At 46.5% G+C, this 25,812-nt stretch overlaps 1 protein-coding gene across 2 annotated transcripts in view; it reads left to right on the top strand.

Moving 5' to 3' along the window:
* Window positions 1–21,455, top strand: part of Mcoln2 (mucolipin TRP cation channel 2) — a 52,047-nt gene extending 30,592 nt beyond the window's left edge. Inside the window, exons 8-14 of one of the 2 annotated variants that reach the window (XM_048453652.3) lie at window positions 2,812–2,924; window positions 4,584–4,733; window positions 6,981–7,082; window positions 7,175–7,297; window positions 15,737–15,943; window positions 17,597–17,718; window positions 20,664–21,455. In XM_048453652.3, the coding sequence (XP_048309609.3) occupies window positions 2,812–2,924; window positions 4,584–4,733; window positions 6,981–7,082; window positions 7,175–7,297; window positions 15,737–15,943; window positions 17,597–17,718; window positions 20,664–20,700 (854 nt within the window). In that variant the 3' untranslated portion in view covers window positions 20,701–21,455. The remainder of the gene's footprint in view (window positions 1–2,811; window positions 2,925–4,583; window positions 4,734–6,980; window positions 7,083–7,174; window positions 7,298–15,736; window positions 15,944–17,596; window positions 17,719–20,663) is intronic. The other variant, XM_085677599.2, reaches the window with a different exon arrangement.
* Window positions 21,456–25,812: the final 4,357 nt, after the last annotated feature.

The raw sequence follows: 25,812 nt of genomic DNA, 5'->3' as shown, positions 1-25,812 counted from the left end.
TCGAGTTTAAGGCCAGCCTCGGTTACTCAGGGGTTCCTGTTCCAAAAGAAGAAGGGAGGAGGAAAACCTAGGCTCTGTGGATCCCGTTTGGGTTGTTCAGTGGTCAGGGCGATGTCTCTGGAAGGTCAGCACCGAGAGCGGGCAAGCTTTGTTTAAATCAAAGCTTAATCAAAGGGGATCAAAGTGTGTTCCCCTTTGATCAGACAACCAGAAACATGAAACACGAGACGCATGGTCTCGACCCTAATGATAGACCATTACTTTTCAGTTGTACAACGACTGAAGATTTTGAAGTCTACTCTTCCTTTTCTAGCCTTGGCTTCAGTTGTTCCTGAAGGAAGCACACAGTTTCAGGTTCGGATAAAATGATTTCCTATCCCCATCAGACACTCCCTCACCCCAGACCACCACCAAACAAAAGCTGCAGCTGTGTCCTGGGAAAAGAAGTCACCTTGGTCATATTTAAAATGTGGTTTTCAATAGTCACCACGAGGATCAGAGTGCTTCACAGCTTCCCAGGCATCCCCAGACCACGGCTCCTTCTCGACCACTGGGGCGCGCTCCCACCACCACTCATGCACAGAAGGGAGGAGCTCTAGCTCCCCCTGGTGGTCAACAGAGAGAAACACAGGCCACACAGAGCTGAGTGGAAAAAGAGCTAAAATGTGCTATTCCTACAGCCATGTCTTAAGAAACTTGACCTCGTCACCAGGAAATGACGCATTTAAGATAAAGTGAAAGGTTGGGAAATCATTAAAAAGCTGAGGTTTAGAACCCAGTTTAGGAGATAGTTTATGCCCTCTCTTTCATCTGAAGCTGTGTGGTGGATTGAGAAGCCCTACCTGAGCGATAAGGGCAGAGGCGCCATCTGGTGGGCTCTGGCTGCTATTTCCTTCCCGCTCACTCAGCATCTGGGCTGCTTGCTTCCCTTGTTATCATCCATGTTTACCCACATCTGCTCCAAGTTCAGGCAATGCCCCCTTCACAGGCGGACCTCATCTGCTACCTGATAACCGTTTTCCCTAAAATTGTGCTTCTGATCTCCATCAATTTGAGTTTATAACGAGTCTCACGAGGCTTGGGAAGAACTGGTGAGCAAGGCTTCCCGCCATGGTGGGTGTGATAGTGTTTACTTATTGCTGGGCGGGAGTTTACACGTTTGAATAGAACTGAGCCATTCTCCCTCAGGCAGACAGAGGTAGGGCGTCTGGACACATCACATGTTTGGGAGCATGGAATGAGTAGGGTGTGGGGCTTCCCCAGTCAGAGTGGTGGAGCATATTCTGAACCAGTGTTTTCCAAAGCCAGTTTAGGAAGCTGCTTCTACAAAGGCAACATAGTTTCAGTGGGCGTAAGAAATCAGTGGCTTCTGGATGCTGCCAACACTTGGGAGGCTGAGGAAGTAGAATTTCTACTAGTTCACATTCAGCAACTGTATTTGTCTTAGCTACTTTTCTATTGCTGTGACAAAAACACCTTGACCAAGGTGACTTGGTGACTTTCTAGAAGGTGACTTATAGAAGGATGAGTCGTTTGAGCCTGTAGCTCTAGAGGCTAAGAGTCTGTCGTGGCAGGCAGACATGGAGTAGTTAGCCGAGAGCTCACAGCTCGACCCACAACCAGGAAGCACTGGGGAGGGAATGAGAGGGATGCTGTGAAATGCCAGCATCTCCATAAGTCACAGCCACTTCAGACACATTGCAGCCACAGGCTCATAGCAGCTGCAGTGGCAGAGGCCCTCAGGGGGAGTGCATAGAAACAGCCCCTTCAGCAGGCAGACACAGGTGGAGGAAGGACTCAGGGCCTGGCGAGCGACCTGCTTGCTACAGACACAGTGAGGAGAAACTCACTGCTTCAGCTGGGTTCCCACTTAGGACCCCATCAGGCTCCAGCTTATGGTCGAATTCATTGTCCCAAACCAGATCAAAAGCTATGAGTCTGGGAAGGGGACCAGGTATGAATAGGGATGGGGGAAGCAAGAGAGGGAGGCGAGAAGTCAGAATACATTGCATAAATGCATAAAACTTTCAAGCAACACAATTAATCAATAAGAAGAAACATCTGAAACTTGACCCCCTCCCAACAAATCTCAGCAGGTCTGTGTCAGTGCTGTTCTGGCCAAGGGCAGGTGTGCCCGTTCTAGGCTTAAGGTTGTGAAGGTCCCCAGGCGGGATAGAGAAGTCGGTATAGTCGCCGTGTGGAGGTGGGGGGCAGTGGCTAGAATGTGTCACTGTGAAGTCTGGAAGCAGCTAAACTTACAGACTGCTCTCTCTTTGCACAGCCTCTTGCCCTGTGCATTCCAAAACAATCCCCAGATCACTCTGTCTTCCCACGAGTTGTTTCCTTGGCGTTGGCAAGCAGGCAAAGCCTTTCAGACCGGTGCCGTGGTGGGACGGTGCACCGTGGAGCCGGTGAACAGGACTGCGGCTTCTCGCTGTATAAGGCAAACTCACTGTCTCTTCGCGTGAAGCAAATTAGGCCGTACCGGCACTTTAGCCTCTCTTGAGTGGAGCCTAAATGGATCACGTTCTGTTGAATTCTGACACACAGGAAATATTTATAAAGAATTTTAGTGCATTGATTAACATTGTCTACATTTGTAAGTGCATGACCCCTCCCTCCAGGGTGTGTCGCCATGTTCATGGACTTCTGAATGAATGCCGTATGGTTTTGCTTCTGATAGTTACTGTTTCAACAATAGACCAATCGATTTTTCTTTGGATTTCCCTTCAGACTGCCGTTTGCTGGAAAGTCACTCTCCACAATTTGTGCAAGGTGTGCTTAACATTTGCATTCTGCCTCGTTCTGCAGTTCAGAGAAGCACTCAGTATGTCCTGCCGTTTGACGTGTTTGTCATTATGATCTGCCTGGCATCCCTTATCCTGTGCACCAGATCCATTGTCCTTGCTCTGAGGCTGAGAAAGGTAAGCGTGGCTCTTCCCTTTCTCCCTCCACTCAGCCTGCAGCCTGCGTTTGTCCAAGTCAAGGGGTCTACTGGGTCTGCCGGGTCGGCCGGGTCTACCGGCACTGGGCTAGGCTGCCCTTTCTTGATTTCTTTGCTTTACCGTCCTTTACCATCCTGAGGTACTAGAAGTAAGAAGAGGCCTGGGGGCTAATGTGCCAACAGGCCAATTAGTGAAGTGCTTGCCACGTGAACCACGGGATCTGAGGCTGATTCCCAGCACACACATAACAAAGCCAGACAGGACTGTGTATGACTGTAATTCCAGCTCTGGGGTGGTGGACACAGGAGGGTCCTGTGGCTCAATGGCCGGTCAGCCTGGTGGGATTAGTGAGCTGCAGGTTCAGTGAGAGATATTGCTTGAAAAAAAAATAAAGCAGAGAATGGATGAAGACACCTGGCATTCATATACATACATGTGCATGTGAGTATATATCCATGTGAACATACATGCACATATACACACATCAAAATTTTAAAAAGAAGGAAAAGGTTTAAATTATTTCAGGAGGTCCTATAATTATTCTGCTTGAAATCAAGCTTACAAGTACAGGTACTTTGTGGTAAGCTCTCAAGCATTTAGAAGCTTCCAGAATAAAATTTTAATTTCAGGGATGCTCTTAAGAGCATGTGTGGGTTTCATCTTCTATCTTTAAGTCAGAGTTCTCTGGCAAGGAGGCACAATAGATGGATGGCGATGAAGCACGGGATACTTGGGTTTGATTCCCTAGATAGTTCCGTTTTACCTTTTCCAGTGTGTGTTCTCGGGAGTGTGCCCTTCAGCTCTCCATGTGTCTGATCCTGGCTTGAGGTGTGAGTACAGGTGTCCACTGGGGTCAGGGAAAGCAGGGAGACACTGGCATGCCATCTTCAGAGCAGGAAATAGCCCTCGCTCTATTTCTTTGATCTCGACTTCCATGTTGGTTTTTAAATGTTTTTTTGAGAGTTATCATTTTATGTGCACGAGGGTTTCGCACACACATATGTCTGTGTGCTTTGTGTATCCTGTGCCCTCAGAGGCCAGGAGAGGCATCAGATCCTCTGGAACTGGTGGGGCAGACAGTTGTGAGTTGCCGTGAAGGTGCTGGGAACTCAACCCAGGTCCTCTGGGGTAGCAGCCAGTGCTCTTAGGTGCTGAGACATCTCTCCAGCCTCTTGACTTGCACTCTGTAAATATCTACTTCATGTCTGCTTTCCAACCCTCTAGATATTCTAAATCCAATGCTGAGCTCTCTTTCTGCCAAGTGCAGGTACAGCATTGGGAACACAGTGCCCACATCTGGTCCCCAGCAGAATCTTAGTTCGAAGGATTCCATCCATTGGCTTGAAGGAGGGCACACTATGCAGTGTTGGGAACGCACTCTGGGCTAGCACTATTGGCTAACTTAGTGTTTGGGTTAGTTTATCAGGTGGGTTAGCACTATTTGGCTAACTTAGTGTTTGGGTTAGTTTATCAGGTGTTTAAATGCTTGCTTACACTGGAGTAGACAATGTGATTTAGTGTGCGGCATTGCACCTCCCCGTGAGGTAGATCCGCCATCTTGGAACTGTTTGCTCTTGTCTTCTGCCTCCAGAGGGCAGTGTGATTTGTAAGAAATGCTTTTTTCCATGTTTGCGGTAGAGGTTTCTGAACTTCTTCCTGGAGAAACATAAGCGATGCGCGTGTGATGCTGACCAGTGGGAGTTCATCAATGGATGGTACGTCCTGGTCACTGTCAGCGACCTCATGACAATCATTGGATCCATATTAAAGATGGAGATCAAAGCCAAGGTAAGTGACATGCCACCTAGAATCTTTGGCATTGTGAGATACAGAATCCCTCTAGAGACTGGTGTGATTCTCATGTTTTTGTTCGTTTGTTTTTTGTTTGTTTTTTGAGTTTTTGCTTGTTTGCTTGTTTTTTGAAACAAAGTTTCTCTGTAGCTTTGGATCCTGTCTTGAAACTTGCTCTGTAGACCAGGTTGGTCTCAAACTAATAGGATCCACCTGTGTCTGCCTCTTGAGTGCTGGGATTAAAGGTGTGCTCTACTATCACTTGACAGTTCTCCTGTTTTTATGTCACCTATGACATAAGGCTCCTCTCACTCTTCCCCAGAAAGAGAGTGCACCGTGGAAGGTGATATCTATGGCCTTCCTCCAGGCATGTGTAGTCGTGTCTTTAGAATGGGAATTGAAGTTTGGGAAGGTTGAGGGTTTCCTTTGTATTGATTACTTATTAGTTTATCTGTCTATTTACTTGTGTCACTTGCAAAGGAAGTCTCTGGCACACAGACCAGTCACCTCTCCTGAACATATCTGAAGAGCCAGTGGTGTGTGTGTGTGTGTGTGTGTGTGTGTGTGTGTGTGTAAAGTGGGAGAAGTGGGATTCTCCTCTGTATGCTATGACAATGTTTTATTACCATTGATTAATAAAGAAGTTGCTTCAGCCTTTGGCAGGACAGAATACAGTTAGGTGGCATATCCAAACAGAGATAGAGAGAAAGAAGGTGGAGTCAGAGACGCCATGTACTCCCAAAGAAGAAAGACACCAGAACCTTACCAGTAAGCCACAGCCTTGTGGTGATACACAGATTAATAAAAATGGGTTAATTTAAAATATAAGAGCTAGCTAGAAATATGCCTGGCCATCAGTCAAACAGTGTTTTAGTTAAAAGAGTTTTTGTGTGATTATTTGGGTCTAGGTGGCCAGGAAATGAACATATAGTCTCAGCTTACAAATGGCACCCAATGTGTGTGTGTGTGTGTGTGTGTGTGTGTGTGTGTGAGAGAGAGAGAGAGAGAGAGAGAGAGAGAGAGAGAGAGAGAGAGAGAGAGAGAGAGAGAGAGTTGCCGTGGGCCCTGATAGCCGAGGGAGGGATGAGGAGTACTTGAGTGTCACAAAGTCTGACTGGTTCTTTATTAGTTCACTGTCTGTTCTCATAGTTGGACTCTGCTTCCTTTGGTCAACTGTTCTCTCCTCCGTTCTTTGTCAGTCTTACAAAGCTGTCCTCCTCACGACTACTGTACTTCCTGTCTCCATTCCAGCTACCCCGGCTTCTCTCAGGCTGACTTCCTCTCTGGGCTGGACTGCCTCAGCCACCTTCTTGCTGGAGTTTCTGTCTTTAGCCTTATATCCCACAGATCCGTCTGTACAGTGGCAGGTAAAACCTCCTAGAAATACCCACCTAGCTGTGACAATCCCTTCTGCCTCCCAGGATCTACTTAGGATGAAGGGGCCTCCTGTTGTCATGGCCTCCAAGGGTCCCCTCACTGGACTCTGGCTCCCATCCTAGCTCTACCACTGCTCTTCCTATGCCATATCTCAGCCTTGGAGATGTTGAGCATCTGTCCCTGAGTCTGTAAACTTCTCTCCAGTCTGTGTCTGCTTAGCTCTGGGTCATGCCCGTTGAATGGCCTCTGTGGAAAATGGCCAGTATGTCTCCTGCTGAACTTAGCACACTGTATTGAAATTGTGTTAGCTGTCTGTTTTGTCAGTGAAGCCTAGGTCCTCTTGAAAATAGGAACTATGTCAGTTAATCACACTAGAGTATGCTCCCAAAAGTGCCTGGGCTGTGTTGTTTGATATTTGGTAAACACCATGCTCTTTCAGGCCTAGGTCAGTGGTAAATGCAAGTCCTATTTCAAAATGTTATTTGGAAAATAAATCAGTTTACAAAGTACTAAAAGAAAATCAAAACCGAACATTTGAAGTTTTCCTCCGCTTCCTTCCCCCTCCTTTTGATCCCTCCCCTCCCCCTCTTGTCCTTTTCCTCCCCCTCCCCCTCTTTTCTTCTTCTTCATCATCATCTTCATTGTTTTTGTTTGGAGACAAGGTCTCACTCTGTAGCCCAGGCTAGCCTAGAACTTACTATGCAGTTCAAGCTAGCCTTGGGAACTCATGATTCTCCATCCTCAGTCTCCCCAGTGCTAGGGTGACAGATCTGGGTAGGGGACAGCCAGTTCTCACCCATTAAAGGGAGGCAAACAAGCAAGGGAACTGGGCCATTTCACTCACCTGTGTTTCTTTTCCTTCCCTAGAACCTCACAAATTATGATCTGTGTAGTATTTTGCTCGGGACGTCAACGCTCTTGGTCTGGGTTGGAGTCATCAGATACCTGGGCTATTTTCAGACATACAATGTAAGCTTCCAGATGCACCATTGTGCTTGACACCCCTTCCTCCTCCAGTCCCACCGTCCTCCAACCCCTCCGCTTCTGCCATTGTTTTTCAGGTGCTCATTCTAACCATGCAGGCCTCACTGCCCAAAGTCCTCCGCTTCTGCGCTTGTGCTGGTATGATCTACCTGGGCTACACGTTCTGCGGCTGGATTGTCTTGGGCCCGTACCACGAGAAGGTGAGTAGTGCCAATTCTTCCCGCATCGAGGGCATTTGGGGTCCTTCCCCTGCGCCTCCAGCACTCACCCCCTCCACTCCTCTCCAGCGAGCGCCCTGACGTCAGTACCCAGAGAACTTTTGTTTTCCTGTTCCTCTGCCTTCTCCTTTTCAGGGTGTTAAGGTGGCTTTAGGATTTTGAACCAAGAGCTACAAGAGATGGGAAAATACACCTTTCCTAGTAGCCTGAGCCTGGTGGAGGACCTGACACATTCGACCAGTTGTTCAGCAATGAAAAGTGTTTGCACATGAGATCACTGTTAGCAAAACGTAAGAAAAGTAAGATTATGACAGAATCGCTCTAGTGTGAAGTATAGGTCTTCTGTCCATATTGGCTGAATAGAGCGGAGTAACGGCTCTACCACGGGAGAACTCTTCCTTTCTCTTGAAATGAGCTCACATCTGTCAAGGTGGTTTTGATCAAACTTCAGGTTCGATCTTATTGAAGATCAGCATCGGAGTCTCTGTTACTGCCCTTCAGGGAGCATCGTAAGTCCATGGTAGTCAGGTTCACAGTCTGACCTATTGTCAGGCTCATGGTCGGGCCTATGGTCAGGCTTACGGTCAGACATGGTATAATCCCAACGGCTTTGAGGAAGGAGGAAGCTGTGAGTTCAAGACCAGCTTGGACCACATAGCCAGTTCAGGGCTAACCTTAGAAGCAGGAGACTCTATCTTGAAATGGTGTGACGATTGATAGAACATCATGAGGAGAGACCAGCAAGGCTGTGTTCAATCCAAACGATAAAAAGAGTCAGTGCATCTTACAGCGTTTCTTCCCCAGTCTCCTGGCTGTTGAGAGACTACAGAAAGGATGGCGGCCAGCAGTTACCCCCTGTTGTCCACAGGGTAGGTGCTGTACGCAACATCCCAGGGTCTCTCTCAGGTCATACACAGTTCCTTCGTGCACACAACTCTCCTTAGGCACCCAGCAAGGACAAATGAGATAGGAAGCACAGAAGGAACATTCCCTCCAGGGTTGTATAATAGCTCAACCCTAAGTTCAGACCTTGACATTCAAGCTTTGTGGTTGGTTCGCTGTTCACAGGCTGAGTGGTACACACAGCTCAGACCCTCCTCCACGTCAATCAAACTCCAGTTTGGAACCTAGGGTTCCCTCTCTGTCATATTTAATGTGTCCAAAAAGTCTTGATTTTTCTTACTAGACCAAACAGTCTCATGAACAAAGTGACAGGCTGCAGCTTAACTCGGATCTTGATGATCCGATTGATTTTTCTGTTTGGTGTCACGTCTTTGAAGGCGATTCATGGGTAAAACTCGTTCTTTGATACGATAACTCTAACATGGAGAGCCCGCTGTCTGATCAAGGCCAGAGAATTTGCAGTTTTCTTTCCCTTGCTTGCCTCCTGCTCCTGGAGCGTCTCCACCTCTCCGACACTAGAGGGCACTGTTGTACTGTGTGGAATAAATACTGAGCCTAACCTGGGTTTCATCAATCCATTGGCCCCCAAACAGTTGGACAAGTAGTCCTATGTTCCTTGTCACTCATTCTGTGCTGTTCTTCCATCCCTCACCATTATTCTGGAAAGTTCTCAGTTAACACTGTTTGAAGTTTACTGAATGACTGTAATTCTTTGCTTTTTGTTAGGCCCTCTGTCTAAGTTCTTTATTCCCCTTGCTCTCCTGATTCTGTGATAAAATGCCCAACAAGATAAACTTTTAAGGAAAAAAAGGGTTTATTTTATCTCATAGTCCAGAGCCACTTGGTCCTGGTGCCCTAAAGCCTGGGACCAGGCAGTGCATCATGGCAGTACATGATAGAGGAGACGGCCTGTTTGTAACATGGTACCCAAAAAGGAAAGAGGAAACAGGAAGGGCTGGATTTCCAGTCTGCCCTTCAAGGCATGTCCCCAATGGGCGCTACCTCTTAAGGGTACCCAATGCTACCACAGTCTGGAGATCCAACCTTTATCACATGGGCCTTTGAGGGACATTTTGAGGTCCACATTACAGCACATCATCCCATCGTCTTCTCTCCCTGTGAGATGAGAGCATCCCTTACGGAGAATAGAAACCTTAATATACCAAACCATTTTCTGTGGCAAATGCAGCGTCCAATCTGGCCCGCCCCGTCTTGGTAATCCCATTTTGACCAATAATACCCTATGGTACTTTTCTTGGTATTGTCTGATGTGTACCATTGTAAAAGGACATCCAGTTTGATCTGAGAAGCAGGTGGTACTTGGGGACCCCTCCTCAGTTGTGTTCCTTTGATGTGTGTCCGGATCGCCTGCTGAAGGCCTGGTCACTTGCTGGTGAGCCTACGTGCATTCCGTATGTTCATCTTTGTCATCCAAAGGATGGGGGTGGAGCTGGGGCGTCCTGGGCCAGCGCTGGCCAAAGATCACAAAGCGTGAACCACAAATCAGCTGTTGTGCACACTTCAAAATATTCTAATATCCTCATGAAAAATCAAGAAGAGCAGGACAGAACTGATTTTAACTGTGTGTCTTGTTAAGCCTAGCAAAGCCCAAATCCTCATTTTGGTCCATAAGCAAAGACACCTCAGGGCTTCAGGCTTTTGCTTTTTGTCCTTAAAGTCTGGTGGTTTTGGAGCCTCCCACATGTCTCATCTTAGCTGTTATTTCTTTATTTTTGAAGATAGATTCTCATGTAGGCCAGGCTAGCCTCAAACTTGCCATATAGCAGGGGCTAACCTTAAACATCTTCCTTTCTCTACCTCCTGAGTCCTTGGCTTACAGGCACACATCACGATGCCCTGTTTATGCAGGACTATGGTTCAAATCCGTGGAGGTCAATGTTGGCAAGCCCTCTGCCAAGGGTGCGACACACCCAAGCACCTCAGATTCCCAGACTGTCTATCATGTGCTCAGCAGCCACATGTGGTAGGTGGCTACAGTTTTGGACACGCTTTTCACTTGTGCCAGCTTCCGTTTATCTCCCTCACAAAGTGAACAGATGCCATCTCTAGCAGCCCTGACTGGTCGGCTGATGCCCCTCACTCCCACCTGTAGCCAGGCTGATGGACGGGAAGGGTGAGGGGCTGGGTTTGCTCAGTAAATGTACGGTCCACTAGGTGAACGCACAGAAGCCTGGTTCTGGAATTTGGTGCTTTCCTGCCCCATTTTGCTGCCGCTTTAAATATGAAGTTGGAAAATTTTACTGTCCCCAGCAGCACTGCCCCCCACCCCAACTGATCTGAATGTCCAGGTTGTACCGTGAACCCTCGAATCAGAGGCCCTTCAGGGCTACCCAAACCCTAGAACAGCCGAGCATCATGGCCAACACTTCATTAGTAGTTTGAGAAGCCCAGCAATCCGGAGTGTGAAAGCCATTCATCATTTAAAAGAGACAAGAAAAAAGTTCTAAAGGGAAGGTGTCATGAAAATCCCCACTGAATCCAATTGACTGGGGATCAAAGTTCCGGATTCCTGAGCTTCCTGTCTTCTCGCCACACATCTGATGGCAGTGATTTCAGCTCAGGAACAAGAAGTGTCAGATCGATGTCCGTCTCCAGCGCTAATGGACTTTGGCACCACGCTCCCTGAAGACGTCTGGGCACAGAGACTTGAAGAGCGCCGACGAGCTTCCAAACCTCATCTTGAATTATTAAGGACTTCTCTAATGTGGATTTTACATTTCCCGTCTCCAGGGGACATTATTTTTCTTAAGCTATGATGCATAAATAATCGTTTTTGCATTGTCCTCGTTTTACAAATAAGAAGAACAAGGCATTGAAAAACCATTGCACTCTGCTGAGGCCATGGACAAAATCCTGAAATTTCCAAGGCTTTTGGCCTTGCCCAGATACTTTGCTTATTCAAAATAATCACAAGCCAGCTGAAACATTCTAACTACTACAAGAGATTCTTGCTACCTGCTCTCAGAGCATGCACTAAACCGTTCTCTGACGTAAGTGAATACGGGTTAGATCCACATTCAAACAGAAGTTCTCTCGGCTCACTCACAAACATCATTTGTGGCATACACATTTTGTTTCTTTCTGAACCCACCAGGGCTTTTAAGGAAAACACCCGTTGAGTGTTTACGGTCTCCACACACGCGGCTCTGTCAGGACTGAGGTCTTAGAAGGCAGCGATCGTGGCTCATTCCTCTTCATGTTTCCAGTGCCCACTCTGGGGCCTGGAATGTGTCAGGCATGCATCACGTTTGCTTCAGAGAGACTACTGACCTGCCTTCCGGGTTAATTTGCATGATCAGCTGCCTGGATTGAGAATCACACGTCGGAGACACATCTCTGGGCATAAACATATGGGCATTTCCAGAAAGCTCTAGTAGAGGATGGAAGACTCATCCTGAAGGGAAGTGGCATCACTGTAAGGGCTCAGAGCCCAGGATGAATAAAAAGGGAAAGAGAGAAGAAGCAGGGGAGCACCCTGACTGTCGTCCCGCTGAGAGGCGAGCAAGCAGCTCTTGTACCCTGCCGCTGCCCTGCCTTACTGCCGTGATGGACTGTATATCCATCCCCATCAAGTCGGGAGCAAGACAATCCTCCCTTGTCTCGTTCACACTGACATGAAAAGCACCTGGACACAGGGGCTTGCCAGTGTGCTATCTAGCTGGAGACACTTTAGCACCTGACCCTGGGCCCCTTTTATGCTCATGTGTCTGAAATTTGGCCACTCAAACAGACTTTGGTAGTAATCCGTTCTTGTGGTAGAAAAATGACCCAATAAAATAATTACTTTACTGGGTCTTGGCTTGAACTTGGTGTGCTGGGCTAAGTCCTATTTGGCTACAGAAGGAGAGATACAATGGTTTTGAATACACTGGGGTTGAGATGGGCACTGCGCTTATACCGACAGTGTATGCAGGACAACACGGATAAGATGTGGTGCTTGCTCTCCCACTGAGGTGCAGAAATGTGTCTCAGAGTGCTGAGAAGACAGTCCTGTTATATTCTCTGTAGTTTTTGCTGACAGTGGATCAGGGGCTAAAGCGGACAGAGATTCTATCCCCAGGTAGACTTTGAATTGGCCTGGAATGTCGACTTTGTTTGGTACAGAGAAGAAGGGAGGATATGGGAGATGAAAAGACTGGATTCTGCCAGGGAAATGTGCTCTGGGAGCACCTAAGTGTGGATGCTAATATCGACAAGCAGGAACCATGAGGCGGCACGAAATAAGAACTTAGTGGAAACTTCTACGCTTGTGCTTCCAGTTTTCACAGCCATAAATAAGAGAGATGCCCTCAAAGCTGCCTTTAGGAGACTTGGGGGGTTGTTTGTTTGTTTGTTTGTTCTTTTCAGTTTGGATGGCGGAAAGAGACTGGTACACAGAAGACTTCCCTAGAAGTTTCTATAATAAGTCAACATTAGCCCTGACATCAGAGTGGAAGAAGAAGGGTGTTCCCACCATAAAGCACACAGGGTTCAGAGAACCCAGGAGTGGGAAGGACTGGCCAAGTCAGCACAAAGTAGAATGTGCTCGATTAGTTGGGTCCAGACCTTCCTTTTGGTTGGAGTTGGAATCATTACACAGGTAGAGGAATTTGGAAGGAGAGCCCTTCTCTGGACTAGGGTGATGGGCGGTTCGTTTTGTTACCTGCAAAGTCACAGCTCCTCCTTCCCTCCTCTGGGACTGTAGAGATGTCCCAGATGTTTATTGAGGCCTTGGGTGTCCCCAGTGCTCAACTAATGAACACAGAGGCCCTGAGGTCAGAATTTGATTAAAAATTCTACAGTAACCTGCTTCATATATTTCTGAAAATCACTGTCTTTTGTTTATTAAGTCATTATTCCTCCATGAGTTTTCATATTCATCTACTGTCTAAACCCCTGGCTCCCTGGTTTATTAATAGTAGGCAGCTTGTTTTAGTGAAGATGGCAGCAGTTTGATAACTTCTCAAAGTCAGGATGACTGCTGTAGATTCTGGTGATACTCTGTGTTAGCTTTGTCTAGAGTTCTGGAAGTCTGGCTCCCAAGCCACCGCCCAAGGTAGCTCAGAGAAGACTTCTCAGGAGCCAGGATTGGAAGATCTCACACATGATCTGAGGGTCACGATCGTCATTGTTCTGTAGCTCTAATCCTACCTCTATAGCTTCTAGTTTTACATCTCATTGATCATAGCACATTTCTTGGGTAAACTGAGCCACTTACCGTGGCAACACATAGACTGGGACATGGTACTTGGCAATTTCCTGGACACTGGCATTGAAAACATCTCTGTCCTAAAAATATATTCTCTTATTCTGCCTGTAACCCCAGAACATAAAAAGGGGGAACCTTGTAACCTCAGCTACAAGGCCAGACCATCCTTTGTAGTCCTGGCTAATTGTGAAACTTTGCCCACAGTAGTTGGACATAAGACTAATTTTCTTTGGACTTGGTTGATTGATTGTTATTTGGGATCTAAACAATAAACAGTTAGCTGAACTTTGAGTTTTATATCATAAACTGAGATTAGGAGTTTGTGTAGAGTGTTAATTGCTAAGGAATTTAGTAGAGAGTGGCTGCTAACCTGTGTTATCAGCCAAGTTTAGTTAGAGAAATTGGCATAGTATTTTAGGATGCTTTGTGTTCATAGCTTTTGTTGGACATCTGTGACTCTGACCTTGTGCGGATCTGTAAAATTATAAACTTATGATCCATTTGCAGAAACATTCCGTCTAGTTTGAACTTTCTCTAAGGTGAAAATGAGCTGACTGTGTGCAGCTTGTCTTAGACTGGGGAGAAATTGTTGTTTTCTTGTGTTCATCCGAGTAAAATGAACAAGGCAGGCTTTAATATCTTACAGCCTCGTGGGACAATAGATCTTGTTACGAAGCATGTCCTAGTATATTTTCTACATATCAAAATTATACAGATTAATGAGAAGTCATCTTCCTGACCATCCATGGATATATGTGCCAATAAGATTGAGATGCAATCATGAGATTACACATATACATCACCTGGGATTACACCCTACAGTGCAGGTGTTGGGGAGACACCACAGCTGCGTTTGCACATGTGGAATTACAGACAGGAGCAACAGTTTTCAGAGTCAGTGGTCCTACAGGCCTTTCCTGGACGGGATTCTCCTCTATCAGAGAATCATTCCCCTGGTGGGTTGACATTTGAACACTCATTATCACCTATTGTATACTTCTATGGCCCTCCACAGCCTCGGATCAGTGCTTAAGCTCCATGGGCATGCCTTCATGTGAACCACCTAAGGTCCAAGTTCCCACCTGGTATCTTAGATGCACGGTGTCTGGAACTGTTAAAAGCAGATAAGCAGTAATTTTTCTTGCTGCTGGCTGCTGGGACAAAATAGCTAACAAAGGAAATAAAAGGAAGGGTTTGCTTGGGCTTACAATCTGAGGGCACATCTCATCATGGTGGGGAAGAAGTCGTGGTGGCTGGTCATGTTGCGTTTGCAGTCAGGAAGCAGGGAGAGATGAACACTGGTGCTCAGCTCCCTGTCTCCTTTATTAAGTCCTGGGAATATATAATATGAATTATTATATTGATTACAATTATTATAAAATATTATAATATATTGCCTCCTGTACATAGAACTGAACTTCCCACCTGAGTTTAACTAGTCTGGAAACTCCTCAGAGACCTGCTGGAGATGCATCTCCCAGGGGACTCTGGGTCCCATCAAGTCCAGGATCAATATTCACCATTGTATGATTCTGACCCTGACCTTTCCCGCAGACATCCTTTTTCCAGAGTCTTTCTCTCTGGTTCGGACTCACTGCTTCACTTGGACTCCTAGGGCCACTTTTGATTGACACCTGCCCTTGGGCTGCTCCTTTCCTAGGAGCTCCTCCACATGCCATTAGCCTTTAAAGACGCATGTACCAGGTCACATCACTGTCATGACTCCCATGGCCTTCCCTCGAGTCGGCTTGTGGGAAGCCTTGAGCCTGACACATACCTGTCTCACCGAGACCCTGTGCAGCTCGGCCCCAGTGTCTCTGCTCAGTCTGATGCATGCCTGTCTCACTGAGACCCTGTGCAACCTGGCCCCAGTGTCTCTGCTCAGCCTGATGCATGCCTGTCTCACTGAGACTCTGTGCAGCCTGGCCCCAGTGTCTCTGCTCAGCTGTTGCTGTGTCTCAGCACCACAGTCTCACATAGTCACTGGACACAACCTCTTCCTCCTCTCGCCAAGAACTAGTTCAGGGCACCATTGACCTTGTAGTCTATCTCAGCTATGGTATGTCCACTCTGAGGGGTGAAAGTTCCCAGTAAAGTATTTCTTAGGTGATTGGGAAGGCTATGGTATGGCCACTTAGGAAAACCTTTTGATCTCGTGTTGTCTTAACCACTTCCACGTGTAGCTGGCTGTAAGATACACACCACAGCTCTGCTGACGACAAAACAGAAGAGAACAAGCCAGTTGCAGCTCCCTGCTTCCTGCCCTGCGGTGCTGAGACTCAGGAGTTCCTTTGTGTTTGCCCCTGCAGTTCGAAAACCTGAACATAGTATCCGAATGCCTGTTTTCTCTGGTCAACGGAGATGACATGTTTGCTACCTTCGCTCAGATCCAGCAGAAGAGCACCCTGGTGTGGCTGTTCAGTCGCCTTTACCTGTACTCCTTCATCAGCCTCTTCATATACCTGGTGCTCAGCCTCTTCATCGCGCTCATCACCGATTCTTACCACACCATCAAGGTAAGTCACGGTGAGCGTTTGCTGCCAGAAAGCACCGTAAATGTTGTATGGGTTGGATCATGAGATAGGCTATAATCTTACTGAAATACAATTTTATTCAAGTTTTTAAAAATCATAAAATAGACCTTTTTGATGACTAACTATGAATATGCACTTGTCTTAGGGTTTCTATTGCTATGATGAAATCCCATGACCAAAAGTAACTTGGGGAAGAAATGGTTTATTTTATTTGACTTACATTTTACTATCTTGTTCTATCATTGAAGGAAGTCAGTACAGGAACCTGAATGCAGGAGCTAATGCAGAGTCCAGGGGGTGGGGGATGCTGGTTACTGGCTTGCTCTTCATGGCTTATTCAGTCAGCTTTCATCTAGAATCTAGGACTACAAGCCCAGGGATGGCGCCACCAGCAATGGCTCGGCCCTCCCCCATCAATCATTCATTAAGAAAATGCCCTACAACCAAATCTTATAGAGGCATTTTATCAGTTGAGATCCCCTCTTTTCAGATGACTTGAGTTTGTGTCACGTTGGCATAAACCTGGCCAGCACAGAACGTGAAACATTTTGCTTGTTACCCTGAACAAGGTGGTTGGGTTTGGAGGCATGCTGGGAAAAGAAAGAGACAAAGAAAAACTGAGTGTGATTAACTTGACCCTGACAGATGCCCCTGCCTGCATGGCTACCTGGAACTCAGGTTTCAGGGTAACTCCCAGGGATGGGAGGTGATTGTCACCCTGAGAACTGGGTGGCTAGTGACATACCTCACACCCAGGGATAGAGACGCTTGTAGTGCACCCTTCGCTAATGTAAAGGAAGGAAAGGTTCCAGTTTTCCCAAGCCCTGGTGCATCCCACACCCTTTCAGATGGGGCCTGTGTGGTTGAGTTAGAGCTTCAAGGAAGACCACTGTCTTTGGAACTGGCATCCCCATAGCAGATGGTTGTGCCAGGAAAGCTACTTCAGAACCAATGCCTAAACCACACAGGGTACCACCCTCTGCTCAACCCTTCCCATACTAAATCAGAAGGAAGCTGGTCAGCGATCAGCTTGTGGGATTAGAGTCACAGTGTACGTGGTAGCTGGCCCCGGTGACAGGGTGTGTTGGGACAGAAGTGCAGGCTCTTGCCATGAAAATTCGTGTCTTTGGTATGGTAGTGCCTTTGTGTGGGGCAAGTGTCAGTGTTGAACTGGATGACCTTACTAAACAAACTCTTTGTCTGTTGAGAAAAATCTACCCCCATCCCACTCTGTGGCCAACTTCCATGTACGCAGAGAAGGAGGGTTATGACTCTGTCTGATTCTAGGTGGGCAGGGTGGAGAGTGAAATGAATCTGCTGGTCTCACTACTAACACGCTAGCTTTCTAGTTTTGACTATTTCTTCTGTTCCTCTTTTCAACACACCTCTTCTCCCTCCCCCCCACCCCGGCTGGTTTTCTGGAGCTTTCCTTCCCATTGTTCTCAGTTCCCAGTGCCTCTCTGGCTCAGATGTTCTAGAACTGACAGACTGAGTCATCATTGCTGATAGTCCTTCTTGGATCTGAACTCGCACTGCGGGAGTTTCATTTCTCAGAGGTGGGTTTGCGTTGTTGACAAGGGGAACACTTTCTCACACTCTAGAAAGCAGGTAACAGCATTGTGTGCTTTTCCAAAGAAATACCAGCAAAATGGGTTTCCTGAAACGGATCTGCAGAAATTCCTGAAGGAATGCAGTGGCAAAGATGGGTACCAGAAAGAACCGCCGGCCTTGTTGTCCTGCGTCTGCTGTCTGAGGAGGTCAGTGTTGTGTCTATAGCTGGAAAAAAAGCCATTCCAAAGTTAACGTTGCACTCTGAAGTCAGCTTGTGGTGGGAAATAGCTGGTTTTTCTTTTCTTTTCTCCCCTGCACAAATCTGTTTGAGAAATAAATTGTTTCTTGTAAAACAATGTTCTACACAATAAGCTTTGTGTAGAAAGCTCCAGGACTTGATTAAAATTCTTAGGAACCTTATGAGAGCCTCATGAGGAGATAAACTGTGACCTGAATCAAGAGGCCAGACTCCTCAGGTACCAAAAGAAGAGGCCTTTCTTTTTGGAGGTGAACTTCCAGGCACGTTAGATGCATTCTCTTCCTTCTCAGGATGTGGCACACATCATCAGTTCCTTAAGACAGATGGGGACTGCTGGGGAGGAAACTTCTGGTGTCTCTCCTCGTTACTATTTACTAGTTTCTACTGCTGCAACAAAACATCATAGCCAAGGCAACATAGAGAAAAAGAGTTTACTGGGCTGTGCAGAGTCAGAGGTTGAAGCCATGGCCATCATGGTGGGAAGCATGGTGGCAGGCAAGGCACTGGAGCAGTACATGAGAGCTTGCATCCTGATTCCCAAACACAAGGCAGAAAGAGCCAACTGGGAATGGCATGGGTTTCTGGAACCTCAAAACCCACTCCAAGTGAAACATCTCCAACAAGGTCCTTTCCAAATAGCTCCACCAACTGGGGATTAAGGGTTCAAAAGAATGAACCTGTGGGGGACCATTCTCTTTCAAATCATCACAGTGTTCTTGGTTAGCCCCCCCCCCCCCCCAGCATCAGTAGCTCTTCCATGCTCAGCTGGGCTTTGCTGGCTGTTTGGACGCTGCAAGAAATATTGTAGGGAAGTTGCTTGTTGGTTCCTAGCTGCCCGGCTAGCTTAGACCAGAAATAACCACAGATAAACTATTTTAATTAAAACACTGCTTGGCCCATTAGCTCTAGCTTCTTATTGGCTAACTTTAACATCTTAATTTAACCCATTTGCATTAATCTGTGCATCACCACGAGGTCATGGCCTACCAGCAAAGTTTTAGCACATCTTTCTCCGGCAGTGGCTCCATGTTGTACCCTGACTCTGCCCTCTTTCTCCCAGCATACAGCCTAGCTTTTCCTGTCTAGCTTTGTTCTGCCCTTGTCATAGGCTCAAAGCAGTTTTTTACTCATTAACCAATAAAAGCAACACATAGACAGAAGGACCTCCCATGCCAAAGAATGGTATGAGTCTCAGTAACCAGAGTGTGCTACCCAGTAGTGTGGGAACCAGAACTGAAGTCAGATGGGGATGGTTTTCTTAAGGGCACACATCTGTGTTTCACCTGGGTTGGGAATAGGCATTTTTAAGGTATGCCTTACCCATGTTTTTGAGGAGAATTTTATAATTCAAATTCCTAAAGGAAGAGGGGAGACCACAGCAGCTTAAGCCCCTTAAGTGCATGTTTTTGTGAACCAATTCATTCTGCATCTTGAGGCTTGCAATGGGGTAACGGACCACATCCAAAGATGTCTGGTAGCATAAAATGAGATCTTCTGAGATGTTGGCTAAGTTGATTTCATCTGCTCAGAGCATGAAGCTGCTGCCATAGACTCCAGGATGAAGGAGAATTAATTTTCTTAGTTGGCAGCTGCCTCCTAGGAAATGAGAAGGAGAAGGCAGGTCCCTGGATTGGCTTTCCTAGCATGCAGCTATTGTGGGAGTGACTTCCCTTGTTGCTATGGCAACATGCCTGTTGAGACACACCTGAAGGAAGGAAGTTTCGCTTCAGCTCAGGTCTTGAACAAACAAAACCTGACGAGCAGAGCCCATGGCAGCTGGTCGCATTGCACACACAGCTGAGAGGCAGCTGGTCACATTGCGCACACAGCTGAGAGGCAGCTGGTCACATGGCACACACAGCTGAGAGGCAGCTGGTCACATGGCACACACAGCTGGTCACATTGCACACACAGCTGGTCACATTGCACACACAGCTGGTCACATTGCACACACAGCTGGTCACATGGCACACACAGCTGGTCACATTGCACACACAGCTGGTCACATTGCACACACACACAGCTGGTCACATTGCACACACAGCTGGTCACATTGCACACACAGCTGGTCACATTGCACACACAGCTGGTCACATTGCACACACACACAGCTGGTCACATTGCACACACAGCTGAGAGGCAGAAAGAGATGAACTCTGTTACTCCCTTGACCTCCTTCTCCCCTTTTTCTTCACCCCAGGACCCCCGCCCATGGAATAGGGCTACCCACATTCAGGGTGGTCTTCCCTTCTCAGCAAAACATGTGTAGAAATACCCCTAAAACTGTACCCAGATGAATATATCCCACACCCTCCTGAACCACTTGATGTCTGCAGTATCATCAGGGTGAGCCAGAGTCCTCTTCCTGGCCCTCACATGCTGTGGCTCTTTGGAGAGAAAGACTCGGTTGAGCAGACACGAGCTGTCGAATGTTCTCCACCGTCGAAGCCATCGCTGAGGTTCTGTGAAAGCACAGTCCTGAGAGAAGGTGGCTGCTCACAGGTTGTTTCCAGAAGTGTCTCTCCAAGCCCCAGAGTGCAAATGTTTCCAAGCTGTGTGTCTAGAGTACAGAGTGTCCCAGCGTTTTTGTAAAGCCTTTGAGAAGTCTGAGTGGGGATATAACTTGATGGTAGAACACTTGCCTAGACTGGGTAAGGCCCTCACTTTGATCCCCACCACTACTATATAAATAATAAAGTTTCAAAAATGCAAATATCAAGCATGACAATGCATGTATTCTGGAAGGGGGCAGAAGGATCAGGAATTCAAGGTCCTTCTCAGCTACAGTGAGACCCTGTCTAAAACATCAGCAACAACAATAAAGCAAAGCTACCCAAACAAAAATTCTTAAGTTATTGCTCTCTTTAGTTTTCATCTCCTTTTCTGTTTCAGGAGAGGAAGTGATGACCACTTGATTCTCATTGACTAAAATCCTTCTAATGTCAATCAAGTCCAGACCTCTTTCTCCTGTGGTGGTGCAGAGAGAACCCAGAGGGAGCAGAAGGTCACTAAAAGATTGTCTCACTGAATTGTGGATCCAGAAGGACGAGTGTCTGCCAGCTTCTGACCAGAAGTGACATTCCAAAGCTACCTTTTACAAGCATGGAGGGCAGAGGATAGACCCTTCCTGGGAGTTAGTTGAAGGGAAGTGTGATAGTGACATTTCATCAATAGTCTGCTCATTTGTGACATCATAATGTTGGGATGAAAACTATTAGCATTTCAGAGTGTGCAAGCAATATTTAAAGCTAAGTAAAAGTATATGCTTATTGCCAGAAAAGGTTTGTTTTAAAAATGTGATCCTTGGATTTGAAGACATTTGGTAATTCATGGCCAGCATAGAAATATATTTGGTTTCTATCCCAAATTAAGGCTTGAAGCTGGAGGACTGGTAAGCTGTGAAAAGTCTCGCACTCAGGCACTAACCTGAGTAAAGATGGCTGTTTGTACTGTGAACTTGATTCTTCAGCATGCCATGCTGGGTCTTTCAGCCCAGTCAGCGGGATGTAACAGACCATATGGGTATGTCCTCAGCTGAGCTTTCCCTGACCTGCACACACAGCTGAGGGCTGCTAAACTTGAAGTGGTCCCCGTGTCACAAGTCACCCCCACTGTGGTGGGAATTTACCTATGTCAAACAAGGAAATATGATGTGTGTTTCCTCAAATAAATTTATTTTCACAATGCTGTATTGCATTATTACTATGTGTTAAAATGCAATGTCTCTCAACAGCTACCAAACATGAGTTTCATATCACACCCCTTTAAACTACCTTATCTCCACGAGAGATCTCTCGTTTTTTGAGCAAGTGGTAAAGGAGCTATGTGGCTTGGTCCATAGAAGCTACTCAATAAAGATCTGGGCTAATAGCAAGGGATTAAGATCACCTCAAACACAGATTTATGGCATAGCTGAGATATCTCAGGGGCTATGAGATCTACTGGTGTGGAGTGAGATTTGAACCAGCTTCTGAGAGCTGCTCCTGTCCTGGCATTGTCTGTACGCCAAGATCCTGTTGTCAAGAATCATTTGTTTGATTCTCCTTCTGCTCCTTACCTTTGATCTTTCCTCATTGGCTTACATCAAACCTAGGCAAAGAAAATCATACAGTCAATAACATTAAAATTTGTAAGAAAGTAAATGATTTGTTCCAGGGCTATCATTGCTGTTCTTGGGGACAACCAGAGTTCAGTTCCCAGCACCCATATGGTGCCTCACAGCCTCCCTAATTCCAGTTCCATGGGGTTCCATGCCTGCTTCTCACGTCTGGAGAATGGGGCAGATGCATAATGCAAGCAAAAGACTTATACTCATAATACAAACAAATCTTTAAAATTTTTCAAAGAAAAAGACTAATGCCTACATATGGACTGCTTAGTTAAAATGTCATTTTAATTTATTTTTCCTTTTACAGAAAATGCCAAGATCATAGAGTTTGGTTTTGAAACTAAAGACCATCAGATTGAGGTTCTAGACTTCATTGCCTGGTTCCAGATCAGGTGTCTGATTAAGCCATTGCTAGCCGTTGCTAGTTGGTTCTGAACAGACTAGATTTCCAGGCTGCAGCTGTGACTGTCATTTGAACAGAAAATTAATGATGGTCTTGCCCATTTTTAGCTATTTTTTTTTTAAAATTGGCTTTCATGTTTCCTTCCATTTCTTTTTGTTCCACTTGACTCAAATACTTTCAGAAAGGAAAAATCTTTTTCAAGGTTACCATGGAAACATTGTTTTTTCTCTTAATCATTTTAAACAATTGCCTTGTTATCTTTTGGATGTCACTGAACAATGTGGTACGGTAACTGCTAATAGACAAATCTGGAACAAACCATTTCCTTTCTTCTCTTAGACCTCCACTTGGGGACTTCGCTGTGACAGGGGATAGTTTCTTTCTTCCTTTTAATTGCATTCTCAACTCTCTACCCCTTGAAGACATTGCTTCCTTGGCTTACAGTGACACCCAAAACTGCTGACTTGGAACGGCAGAAAGAGCTTGGCATGGGACCCCTTGAGTCACAGTTCCATGCAACCTGTTGCTTTGGGGTTCAGGACAAGCCACTTTCTGCCTTGAGAGGGTGGGGATAAATCTCAATGACTGAGACTGGCCTGCATAATCCAGCACTAGTGTGGACCTTGAGCCTCTTTCTGTTCCAGCCTCTGCTATATTTAGGAGTAGATTCTATTCATTCATGCAACGGTGCAGACAAAGCATTCGCTTCTGTAAACTAGTTTGTCAGAGATCTTCTCCTGAGTTTCTTTGGACAGGGCAAAATGTGCCTCCATTTCCGCAGGTGTAAAATGGAGATTGTGAAAATTAAGAGTCAAGTTAAAGTTCATAAAAAAAGGGGGGGGCATATCTTTTGGTTGCTATACTAGTAAGTCATTGAAACGCTCATCTTGCTTGGCGTACAAGTATGCGCATCTATTCATGGCCAGCCAGGAAGATCTTCATCTTCTATGTGATTGCTGTATACTCTGGCGGACTTTGTTTTGGGTAGGACTTTAGGGACACAAAAATCCAACTCTGGGTCTGTCCTGGAGAGAATGGTTGTTTCAACTGTAGAAGCTCACAAGTGGTTGCGAGGTGTTCAGGATGAAGCAGCCTAAATGTCCTGGGTGCCCAGCTGTCCAGATGAGATGGCGAAGGTCCTGAGGAACACACTCTCTCAGTCCCCAGTCCTCTACCAGGAGCTTTTGTGTCCTTAGCCAGCTAGTCTGACAGCAAAGTGCAGGACAGCTTCATTCTCAGTCCATTGATCCAACGAGGCAGATGTGCAGGAGGTGAGGGGCTCCTACCCAGGCAGATGTGCAGGAGTTAAGGGGCTCTTACCCATGCAGATGTGCAGGAGGTGAGGGGCTCCTACCCAGGCAGATGTGCAGGAGTTAAGGGACTCTTACCCATGCAGATGTGCAGGAGGTGAGGGGCTCCTATCAATGCAGATGTGTAGGAGTTGAGGGGTACCTATCCAAAGCTCCCCATTACTATTTTCACTGTGTGACAAATAGAGAGTAGTGGAATGGTTTGTTCTAACTCACAATCGAAGGCAAGCCAACCCACCACGGAAGACAAGACAAGGCATGCCCGAGGGAACCACTCCTGGCTATAGCGGCAGGAGCGTGAGGCTGCTTGTTCACATTTAGCTCCATCACGAAGCAGAGAAGGGAGAAATGCTTCTTCTCTCCCTGTTTCCAATATCAGTCCAGACGATGGTGCTGCTCACATTCAGGGTGGGCCTTGCCCTCTGCTCATCTTTCAGCAAATGCTCCCTCAGTCACACCAGAAGGTGCGATTCACTAATGTCCTGGGCTAGAAACCATCACAAGCCCTTCGCCACAATCTACTCAGAATCCTGCGGAGCCCTGACTCATTGGAAACTCAGACGTGGAGCCTTGAGCGCATGAAGTCAATAGCACAGCTTTCTTATCAAGGACAAACAGCAATCCCAAATGCCTTCACCTAAAAATAGCCTGGCTCTGGCATTGAGGACCAGAAGTCCAAAGTCACTAGCAAAGTGTGTTCGGGAACTGCCCTCTGGTGCTGGCCAGGGTCCTCTCCTGACACTACAGGGAGCTGTGGGTCCCTCACCCATGCAACCCTTTACTGCAGTGACTTTGGACAGACTTCACTGTTAATTACTTCCACCCTTTTCACGTGACCTTGGCAAATTCAGTCAGGCTCTCTGCCTGATGTCAAGTTTGAACATTCCAGCTTCACGTTCTCTACCAAACATGCAGAGCCTCCCGTGGTTCAGACTACCCCAAGCCCAGAATTCTCTGTACTGAAGGAAAGGTGCCCCATAGCCTGGGAACTGGAGAGATTTGCTGTGGCACTTGAGATTCCCAGCGTTTTGACACAGATGATATCTGGGTCAGCTTGGTGATGGCATGACCTGTGCATCCTCAAAGGACCCTCCACTTGGCTTAATGGCCTGCCGTCACCAGTCCTGAAATTCTTAGTGTACTTTGGACAAGGGGTCCCTTGTGTTCATTTGTCGGTGGGCTCTGCAAGGGTAATAGCTATTCTTGAAACGACTCAACCCAATGATTAAAGCATGCTTTAAAACTTAAATTTCGATTTAATTTTAAAAACATGTTTAACTGTTTTGTTTTGTACGTCTCTGTATATGAGTGCTCACAGAAGCTAATGTGGGATCCAAGGAGCTGGAGTTGCAACCATTTGTGAGGTGTACCCAACAAGGGTGCTGGAAACCGAACTAGGGTCCCCTGCAAGAACAGTACAGGCTCCTAACTGCTGAGTTATCCCTCCGGCCCTTAGAGCATGCTTTAAATACCTACTTTCCCCCTTTTCTTGAGATTATAATATTGCAGAAGCATGCTTTTAAGAAAGGATTAGAAGCCAGGTGGTGGTGGTACACGCCTTTAATCCCAGCACTTGGGAGGCAGAGGCAGGTGGATCTCTGTGAATTTGAGGCCAGTGTGGTCTATAAGAGCTAGTTCCAGGTCAGGTTCCAAAGCTACAGAGAAAAAAGAGAAAGAAGAAAAAAAGAAAAAGAAAAAGAAAAAACAAAACAAACCTAGGTGTATATTTGTATTCATCACAGTTTTGTTTTTGAGGCAGGATCTTACTGTGTAATGCAGGCTGACCTCGAACTGATTACATAGCCCTGCATGAAATTGAACTCAAAGAAATCCTCCTGCCTCAGCTTCTTGAGTGCTAGGATGACAGGTATGTATCATGACAAGTGAACCTTTTAATTTAAATATATAGTCGAAATAAGTGAGCACGGGTTGGAATTGTGTTTCTTAAACAATAGACTTCATTTTTAAAGGACGTTTTGGGTTCACAGCAAAATTGAAAGTGAAGAATGTTCTCATAGCCTCTCTGCTCCCGCAGGTGCCCAGCCTCTCTCTGCATCCAGGTCCCAGAATAGAATGGTACGTTGGCTGTCAACCCCATCTGTGAAACCGCATGGGCGAGCGCATCATCACCCACAGTCTATTGTTGCATTGTGCTTCACTCACGGTGTATGCTGTATGGGTTTACGAGAATGTGTGACAGCGCCCCTGCTGGACGTTCAT

The sequence above is a fragment of the Myodes glareolus genome, chromosome 17 (assembly GCF_982192425.1).
Source record: "Myodes glareolus chromosome 17, mMyoGla1.1, whole genome shotgun sequence".
Taxonomy (NCBI): domain Eukaryota; kingdom Metazoa; phylum Chordata; class Mammalia; order Rodentia; family Cricetidae; genus Myodes; species Myodes glareolus.
Note: the sequence above shows the minus strand (reverse complement) of the source record. Positions and strands in the feature narration are given on the sequence as shown.